Genomic DNA, 10,660 nt, shown 5'->3' on the forward strand with positions numbered 1-10,660 from the left:
TATTACATACAACCCTGTTTCAAAGTAACAAATTCTACAGAAATCATTCTTGAGGCCAACAAGCTCTATGAGAGAATTTGTGTCTATGGTGCAATTTGAATTGGTAATGGATATTCATAGCCCACTTTATAATATTAATAAATTAGAAACATCTTTACAGAGAATTTAAGATGAAGTTCATTTATTGTACAGGCATTGCTAATCTTACAAAGCATTGAATAAAATCTAGGAACATGTTTCAGAATGCCGTTTGTCCAATCCATCAAAGTTCTCTTTGTTTCCAGACATCAACTTTTGAACTAGGTTGCTGTTAAATGGGCAAGTGAAGATGTTGGTGCTTAACTGCTCCACAAAACTGCAAATTCTAGAACAAATGTTAAGGAAGAATTTTCCTGAATCCCTCAAGGTAATGTAGATAATTTAAGATTAGCTATTAAAGTACATGAAAAGAAAGAGCAAGTCAAACTTTATTTAATTATCATATTTATATAGCCACTTATCTAACAGTGATTCTGGGCAGCATACATAATAACCGTAAAGATCACAATTTAAATTAAAAAGATAAAACATCCCTAGCATACAGTCATCCAAAAGGCTATTCTATCATGGGATCCCCAAGCCTGTTGGCAAAACCACGTTTTGGGGGTCTTCCAGAAGGCCAATAAGATCGAGGCCAGGCTTACCTCAGGAGAAATAATCCACAGGACAGTGGTCAGAACAGAAAAGGCTTTCCTCCTAGGTCTGCCCAATAAAACTCAAGCTGATGAGCCATAATATATATACCTGTATCCCTGGAACTGATGAGATGGTAGATGTAACGGGGCAGGCAGTCCCTCAAATAACCCAGCTACACACAATGTAAAGCTTTAAATTGGGCCCAGAAACACAGCTTATAAAAAAAGTATAATGTTTACAGTTCTTGGAGCACACACAACCGCCTGTGCTGTTGCATTTTGTAGCAGCAGAAGCTTCCATATATTCTTCCAAGAGTAGCCCCATGTACAGCATATTACAGTAGCCCATCTGGAAGGAGACTAGCATGAATAACAGAGTAGAATCTCCCAGTCCAGGAATGGGTGTAACTCGGGGGCAACACAAAGCTGTGTAATGGCTCTTCTGGATATAACTCCGCCTGCTCTTTGAGCAGGACTCATGAATCCAGAACTGGCAGTGCAAGCTCATTTAAAGATGATAAATCCTCAGATGCTGAAAGCTCTAAAACCCAGTCACTCAGTCTTCTGGGGGTTTAATTGACATCTGTTGTTCCCCATCAGTCCTTAACAGCTTCCAGAAATCAAAATAGGACATCAACAGCGTCAGGTAACAGTGGGGATGAAGATAAGCAGCTGGTGTGGTGATAGCATGCCCCATGGCAATGGATGATTTAGCCCAGCAGCTTCTTGTACATCTTAAATAAGAGTAGAGAGAGAGGAACACTGCAGCACCTAACATAGCAGGAGTCAGAAGCAGGAATTTTTGTGGTGTTGGACTGCAGGGCAGCAGAGCCATTGCACGTGGTGGGGGGTGGCAGACTAGAGACAGGGAAACCTATATATAAGGCCTTCTGATGCATGTACATACAGGTAGTCTTCAAGTTGCGACCAGTTGCTTAATGACCATTTGAAATTATGACAGACCCTGAATGAGTGCTTTATTGCTTGTAAAGCACTTCTGGCTGTCATAAAATGTTGTGCCACTCCCCATCTTTTCGGGTGCTTGGCAACCAGCTCACCTTCACAACAGGTTGCAATATCCTGTGCTCATGTGATCATGATTTGCATTTTTTTTTGCCAGTTTCTGGCATTTTCTGGCAACAAACATTTGCACTTTCGACAGCAGCATTCACTTACCAGTCACAGATTTGCTTAATGACCGTGGTGATTTGCATAATGACTGCTGCAAAAAATGTTGTAAAATCGGGTCTGTTTGCATGGATTCCTCAACTTACCATTGTAATGACTTACAATTGGAAATCCAGTCCAGTTGCTCTTATAAGTTGATGACTACCTGCATGTACAGAAGGTTTTGCACAAGAGTTCTAGTAAAAGGACTATATTTCGTAGCAAACATCCCTAAATAAGTCTGTAAGCAATTCATTCATAAGTTGCAAATAGCAGTGGGGCTTCACTGATGCTTTTTGGGGAGTACTTTTGAGGAGAGGGAGAATATAAATTTGTTTTCCTGATGTTGAAAGACTAGTCCCTTGACAGCAAGAATGGCTTACAGAGTTCATTTCTGTTGTCCGGCTGCCCATTTCCATTCAATAGATACATAATTAAAAAGAATATGGATGTCAAAAAATGTTAAACTATTGTAAAGTCAGTATCATTTTCCTAGAACATAAAATCTTAGACCATTGTTTCAATGTTTTGATGAAATATTGCTTTTGTTACATCCCCAGCAGAATGATTTACTTATTCCTTTTCTATACAAATACAATCAAGACCTGTAAATATAAACTATTCTTTTTTGTTGAATAAGCCGTAATTTAAGATCTGTTAAAATTATTGACATCAATGTTAGGACAATTTTCCATTGTTCAAACAAAATGAAAATTTCTAATTCCTTTTCCCATTCATTCTTCTTTGTCTTGTAACACCTAATAGTTGTTTGTAATAAGTTAGATATCTAAAGCTGAAAATGCTAGTAGTCTGAATGAAGATGTCAATAAATATTGAAGCTGCAAATAGTGCCTATTGGTGAATCCTTTGAAAATATAACAGAATCCAAAGAAATAGATTTTTAAAAATGTTTTTGTTTAATAAAACTTTATAAACCCACTTTTTTTGGAGGTTTATGGAGCAGTGTTAAATATAAATAGGGGAAATCCATTCAAAAAGGAAGTGGTTGTGGATTCATGGCCAGAATTTAAAGCTGTGATTACTCGCCGACAAAAAGAGGTAAAACAGTACTTGTAATGGATCTACCCTAAAATACCCTGAAATGCACAATGAATGTTGTGAGCATTAATCTAAAATTTATACAGATTTTCCTGAGCTGATGTCCTCCAAAGATGTGGATGTGTACTTTATTAACATGTAGAATTCCAAAGTTCGATGTCCTGGCTACTCTGCTTTCATTTTTATTCATAGAATAAAAGCATAGAATAAAGATTTCTTAACCATTTTCCAGGTTGAAAATAACCTACTCTCTTTCATTTTCCAGATTGAAAGTAGCCTATTCTTGCTTCCTGAGCCAAGAAAATTCCCAACTGTTATCCTAACTCCAGTTCCTTGTAGATTCTCCTACTGATCTGCAGCTAGTCGGTGCCCTAATCTGCAACTTCCTCATTCATTTTTATGACCCTTACCTATAGCAACAAACTAGATGTATATCTGCATACTTAATACTATGAATTGAATTACGGTAAGATGTTTTTCACACATAGGCCAAAAGTGATGCCCTAGATTACTTTACAAATGCCTGTGCTGTTTTCTACAAAAATCTACAAGCTTACCAGGCATTGTTGGAGAACCCAGAAACTATAAACTGGGAGCAAGCCTTCCAGATACAAGGTAAAGGTTATTCTTTGCTGTGAAAAATAACACATTAATGATTATCCTGAATTTTTTAAAAAATATTTTAAAATGAGAGACTGAAAAATTCTGATGGTACAGAGTTGAGAATTCCAACACTGAGTCATAAATCGTAGATGATGTCAAATTCTTTCTCCACTCAATTTTCACACCAATATGCTTAATTATACCATTTATTATCTGAGACTATCCCAGAGTTTACCAAGTGAGAAAAGCTGCTTCAAATAAAAGATTAATAAAAATGATAAGGCAGGTAAACCAAACTAACAGAATGCTGTTTTTTCATCATTTTTTGTGATGGGATGTTTCTCCTGAGCTTCCCCAAAAGTTGGGGAATTGGAACAACTAAGCAGAATACAACTTTTTTTTTTTTGATTCTCCAGATGCAGGAGCCATATCATTCCCCATATGAATCTTGTTTAGCAAGCAGAGTAATGTGAGTGGATTGGAGCTCCTTAACAGCACCATTTTCTTCTTTAAATTACCTTACATAACTTTGAACTCATATTGTTTTGATTCTAAACAGGAAGGCAGCTTGTGAGGGCCAATAGCATGCTTCCTTATCACGGAGGATCTTTTCCTTTATTACCCTTGTCTTCCACTGCCATCATTAAAGTCTTGTTCTTACATTTTCAGATTTCTGAGGCACATGCTAAAGATGTAGGATAGCACAGGCGCCTGGTTACTACAGAAATAAATGAATTGATTTCTATTAAATAATTTAAAATGAGTTTTTAAAAAAGGTTTGCTTATTTCTGCAGATTATCTATATCCCATCAACACTAGCCCACTCTGACCTTAAATTTATTCCTAACCCTGTTGTCCTGACAGTTATCGCAGGATAGAATGGTCATTCTTCCTTAGACCTCTCCTTCCCAAATCCTTCTTGCTTCCAGCTGCTGGAATATATATTGGGAGAGATGCCCAGGGTTGCTATCCTTTGACCAGCAACTGCAGCATCCCAATCATCACAGAGACTTCGTACTCTGAAGGTGTCTCTTCCTTTCTCTGTTTCTTGTCATTCTTTCTATTCAGCCAGAGCTATAATGAGATAAAATGGCTGAGATTTGATAGAGCACTTCTGGTGCTTTATTACTATTCCATGGCCAGCCCCAAGGGAAGGAGAAGCAGAAAATATCTTCTCCAGTGTGCCTCCATGACTGTCCTTTCCAGCTTCCAACAGATCCTTCTGACCACCTCTTCCTCTAATAAATCAAGGAGATAAATACATGGTGCCCCCTCTAAAATTCTGGCACTATGCCTAAACTTACATCCAGTGGTTACTGAAAGCAAAGAGAAGGTAAGACCTACAGGTTTAGAGAAACCTTGCTCAAGTGGCAATGAGTACTGCTCTGTATAATAATCCCTCTGGAATTAATTATATATCCCTACTCCTGGAAGTATGTATGTATGTATGTATGTATGTATGTATGTATGTATTTATCAATCAATCAAATTTCTACATCTCCCAGCTCCTCTAAGTGACTGGGCTGTTTACAAACAACATGTACTAATAGGTAGTAGCCTAAGTCACAAATTCTTCGCGGGATGACAAAACATACATTTACAGTACAAGGTAACCCTTAAACCTAGGTGAGTTATTAGTTTTAAGCAATAGTAAATGTGATAAAAAAACTGAGCTCCAATAAGTTTGTGTTTATTTTTATCAGTAGATTTAATTTTGTATTAATATAGTAGATTTTTTATCTTTGCTTCCAGTGACTATTGTTTTTATTCCTAATTGATATTTAGCTTCTGAGTACAAATAAGTAAAACAAAGGTCCTTCTGACCCTGTTTGAAATTCATTTCTTTTCTCTACTACAATTCCCTGTGTAAATAACAAGCTTAAGCATCCTTTCACTCATATTTATATAACACATTGACATCAAAGTCATGTTCTATTCTGGACTGATTGAATAAAGCATTCTTCTATACAGTACTCCTTGGACAATGCCATGTACCATCAAGACTAATAGCTTGATTTTTATCAAACAAGAGTTTCTTCGGAAACTCGGCCCCCTCCAACAATATATGGAATATTTGTGGGTAGGCTTTAATATCATTTTTTGTCCCTTTTCCAGTGACTGGCCAAGCTATGGGATATGATGTTCTCTTGCCTATTTCTGACAAGCTATTCTCGCTTCCATCTAAATGTTAAAGAATTTCTTTAAGATCTGATTACCTTATCTTCTCTTTTGTACTTCCAGTTACCTTTTGCTAATCTGACTGTTACTGTTAGCAGATAGGTGCACATGATGATAAAAAAATAAATGCGAAGCAATCCAACTGGATAGTTTTCCATAGCAGTTTCCTTATTTAGCTAGAGGGTCTATTCCCAGTACAAACATTCCAGAGATCATGCAGTTATTTAAAATAGATGTTAATTGACAGAACTACAATCAGTTTAGCACAAAACCACTTTCAACATGGCAATACTGAACAGATAATTCTATGTCAAGTGCATTTAATCCCAGCAGGGTGCCCCCAAGTGTAAAGGTTGTTGCAGCTGCCCGGCTAAACAGGCACTTTTGTTGGGGAGCAGGTAGATAGAAGGATAATGGAGGTGGCTAACAGATTGGAAAATCTCAGTCTACATAGCAATAGCAAAGGAAGGAGAAAAAGAGAATAACCAGCAGCAGAATGAATGGACTTGTGATAATGGGTGCATAGTTGGAAGACCTGAAGCACTAGATTAAGGATAGATTGTCATGGACGAAATCTACCTGTGATCTCTAAGAGTTGATATTGACTTGGCAAATAATCAATCAAATGTTCTTGTGAATGACTATTTTGTTGGATTTCTTTTAATCAAGTGTTAGGTGCCCCTAAGATGTTTCTGGCAAATAAGAATGAATTTATTATTTGAGTAATCCAGCATGTGATACCAATTTGATTGTAGAATTGGTTTCATAATGTCACCTAAAATTGAGTTCTTTTGGTTTTTATTCATTTCAAAATAGTTTCCAGCAATGCCTTTTTTGTCATAGAATGCACCAGAATGGCATCCGGCACATTTTTCTACAGATTTTCCAAGTTCTAAAATACTGTGTTTCCCCAAAAGTAAGACCCGGTCTTATATTATTTTTGACTCCAAAACAGGCATTAGGTCTTAATTTTGGGGGGGTGTCTTATATTTTTCGTGACACCTGCCTCGCTTCCCAGAAGCGGCACTAACAGCTCCATCCAGCAATCTGCATGGCTACTGGCCCACTTCTGCTGAGGCCGTTCGTGGCAGGAGGCTGTGTGGCACATCATGCCGCTACTGCCACAACGAGGTAAGGTAGATGGGCAAGGAGGTGAAGCTGAGACAGGCAACAAGGGGCTGGTGGAGGGAGGTGGCAGGGGAGGCTTGTGCCGCCCGCTCACGGTGCAAGCCATGGGAGAGTTGGCAGAAGATAAGGAGGTGGCAGCTGTGCCCAGGCAGGTGATCTGCAGGGTGAAGTTTAAAGAAAGCCCCTTCAGTGGCCCACAGTGGTAGCAGAGCCGTTCGCCATCACTCCCCCCCGGCTCCAAAATGGCAGAGGGGGACTAGGCCTACTCCGCCCATCCCATCTGCTGTAGCATGGCAGTCCAGGTTGGGAGGGGAGTGAAAAGTCGCCAATCAAGGAATGGCCTGGTGTGTGTGGGGGGGGCTGAAATACCAGTAAGCGGGTGTGGGGCACATTGGGCAGCTCCACCCCCTTCCCCACCTTCCTTGCCTTGTAGTGGCAGTGGCGCAATGTGCTGTGTGGTCTCCTGCCCCATTGCGGCAGTGAGGTGGGATAAAGTAGGCAGGATCCTAACTAGGGCTTATTTTGCGGGTAGGGCTTATATTAAAAGTAAAGGTAAAGGTTCCCTCGCACATGCGTGGTAGTCGTTTCCAACTCTAGGAGCCAGTGCTCATCTCCATTTCAAAGCCGAAGAGCCAGCGCTTGTCCGTGGACGTTTCCGTGGTCATGTGGCCAGCATGACTAGATGCCAAAGGCGCACGGAACGCTGTTACCTTCCCACCACAGTGGTCCGTATTTTTCTACTTGCATTTTTACGTGCTTTCGAACTGCTAGGTTGGCAGAAGCTGGGACGAGTAACAGGCGCTCACTCTGTTACGCGGCACTTGGGATTCAACCTGCCAAACTAACGACCTTCTGATCGACAAGCTCAGCGTCCTAACCCACTGAGCCACCATGTCCCTTTAGGGCTTATATTAACCCCCCCCCAAAAAAAAAATCAGGGTAGGTCTTAGTTTAGGGATAGGGCTTATTTTCAGGGAAACATGGTAACTTTTGAAAATTTGATGTTTGGTCCATGTGGACTTGAATCGCCCTGTCAAGTGTAGCAGGTTGACGGCAAAATCATTAAAACAGTGCATGCGGGCTGCTTGTGTGTCGAGTCCAATGCATGCGTACTTTTTCTGCTCTGGTTGTGATGGCGCTGCTCGGCTTGTGGCACTGCTCAGCTTGTGATTGGTCATCTGGTTGCACGCTGAGTGCTTACTGCGGGTGGTGACCGTTATATTTCTTTACACAACTGGTGTGTGTGGGTGTGTATACAGTGATTGACTACATGCGAAAAGTGAGTCCCAGCACGTTTTTTCTTACAAAAAAGCACTGGTTTACAGAAACTTCAAAGTATTTTAAGCAAGATTGCAATATGTGAAGGTTTATATATCATTAATAGTTTTGGTAAGATTTAAAGAGGGTGTTTTGTTTACATGTTTTATTTAAAATATAATTCTTTTTTCTGAGCATAGGTTTACAGGATGGCTTATACAAAACTTCCAAGATTGTTGCTGATACCAAGCATGTAAATGTGAAGCTCTCTTCTTTCAAAATGGTAATCTACCCAGACCCAGATGCACTTCCAGATGTTCAACTTCCGTATGTATAACTGTATTAGTTTTTTTTATAGTAATGGTCCTTTTCAGTAAATGTCATAGTAAAATTTTAATTTATGAGAGTGGATATAAAAGTTTCAGTTAGGTCAAGCATTCCCAGCAGTCTGATGCTTCCTGCTTCTATTACTCCAGTGATTTCTGAAATTCTCAGGAGAATTTTTAAGTTTAATAAACTTACTCTGAAAGTTGTAATTATCTGTTTGGGTGGGGAGGAAGGAAGACTCCAGAGCTGAACATTTTTCTCCCTATTTGCCCCATTGAGCAAATTATGTCCTGCTTTTGGATATTTCTCTGCGAACATAAAAGGATTAAATCTCCCCTTCTGTTCCTATATTCATTTATTTATTAACAGTAAATGTTAAGCAAACAACTCTTTTTTAGGTTAGTTCCTGCACTGAAACTGACTTCTCTTGATGCATCTCATGCAAGTCTGCTGAATAACACCTGGTTGAGAGGAGGCAGTGACCAATGTCAGAAATACCTCACCAACCTCATCTGCTGTTTCCCCAGCATATGCATTTTGGATGAACATAGATGCCCCATCTCCTGGGGTCTGACAGACCAATTTGCTACGATGATCCACAGCTATACATTGCCCAAGCATCGTAGGAAAGGGTACAACCGTCTCATTGCAACTAATCTAGCTAAGATGTTACACAGCAAGGGGTTTCCGGCTCAAGGAAATGTTCTGGAGGATAACCTTCCATCATTAACTTTGCTAAAAAGCATGAATGCCAGATTCTTACCTTGTCAGTTTGTCAGACTTATCCACACACCTTTTTGCCTTTTAGCTAAACCTGAGTGACCTGGTGGATTTTTTTTAAAAAAAATCTATGATGGTTGGAAAATGTAGCTACCTAATTTGGGGAATCAAACCTTGTATTTGATGTTACACACATCTGAACATGTTATGATATATTTAGACAAACCTTGAAGTCCATTTATGAAATGGCAATGCTATTCCACATTAAAGTAAATGCAACTTTTAAAGGAACAACAGTTGTTTTCAATTGTAGACAGACGCCTGATATGAGAGCTGACTGTTTTAACAAATAATAGGGTAGTACCAGTGGTGGGATTCAAATATGTGAAGAACCAGTTCTCTGTGTGGATGCCACTTCCAGAAGTCCATTCTGGGCTTGGGCAACAAAAAAATTAGCCACCTGTTCTGCCGAAGTGGTGCAAACTGGCTGAATCCCACCACTGGGTAGTGCTGTCCTCATGCTTGATTGGAAGCACTTATTGATAATTGTTTCCATAGAATGCAAAGACTTTTAAAATTTACCAACTCAAATCATTTAATCTTTTCCATATTACTACTCAAACCCTTTGAATTCTTCAATTCTTGTATATTCTTTGAATCTACATAGATGTGATGAATATAGTAAGGAAGTAGATCCCTCAAGAGAGAGGAGGGTGCATTTTAGAAGAGTAAGAGGCAATTCACTTCAGATTTTAGGTGTGTGAGAAATAGGGTGAAGAAAGCCCTTCCCTTTGCAGAGTATATTCTTTAGTAGTAGAGTGCTCAGTCTGGTAAGATTTTGTGTAGATCTTTACAATTCAGGTTTTAAACAACATAAGAAACCTAAATAATATAGAGTCCCAGTTTGGTCTAGTGATCAAGGTACTAGGCTAGAAAACTGGATATGATGAGTTCAAGTTCCATCTTAGCCCTGAATACCACATGGGTGACTTGGGCCAGTTACACACTCTCAGGCAAACCACCTCACAGGGTTGTTGTAGGAAAATAGGAGGAAGATGTGTTGGATATGTTCACCACCTTGGGTTGTTTGTGAAAATAATAAAGATGGGAGACAAATAAATAAAAAAAATGTGGAATTATGTTGGCAGATTTTGCCTCTCTGTCAAAATAAAACTATTTCAAAGGCTGAGGAAACACCTTTTGATTTCTTTCTGCCGGATCAGTGTAACAAAGCACAGGTTTTGTAAGGCATTGGGGTGTGTTTGTGTGTGTGTGTGTGTGTGTGTGTGTGTGTCCAAAACCAGGGATGAGGTCCAGATCATTGTTAGATGTTCCTGGAGGTGGTTGGAAGGTAAATCTTTGAAGGAGGTTGGTAAAGAATAGAAAGAGCTCCATTTTGGAAAGGTTCTCCCCAGCACATACTCTCTGACCTGGAAGAAAACATACATGACAAAATAGTTGGGTTTATTGTTTTCTTAAAATACTTTAAACTATAGCTTCCCAATGTCACATTGTCCGAAAGGAATAATTACATTCTTAAAGATTTA

General features: G+C 39.3%; 1 protein-coding gene across 1 annotated transcript; it reads left to right on the plus strand.

Annotated features, from left to right (window-relative positions):
- Positions 1-304: 304 nt before the first annotated feature.
- Positions 305-9,215, plus strand: GLYATL3 (glycine-N-acyltransferase like 3; the record flags this gene model as incomplete). Its single annotated transcript, XM_081315253.1, has 5 exons — positions 305-406; positions 2,793-2,900; positions 3,389-3,515; positions 8,267-8,393; positions 8,921-9,215. The coding sequence occupies exons 1-5, from the start codon at positions 329-331 to the stop codon at positions 9,213-9,215; spliced, it is 735 nt and encodes a 244-aa protein (XP_081171379.1). The 5' UTR covers positions 305-328.
- Between the last annotated feature and the right edge of the window lie 1,445 nt (positions 9,216-10,660).

The sequence above is a fragment of the Vipera berus genome, assembly GCF_964194415.1.
Source record: "Vipera berus genome assembly, chromosome: 1".
In the NCBI taxonomy this organism is placed as follows: domain Eukaryota; kingdom Metazoa; phylum Chordata; class Lepidosauria; order Squamata; family Viperidae; genus Vipera; species Vipera berus.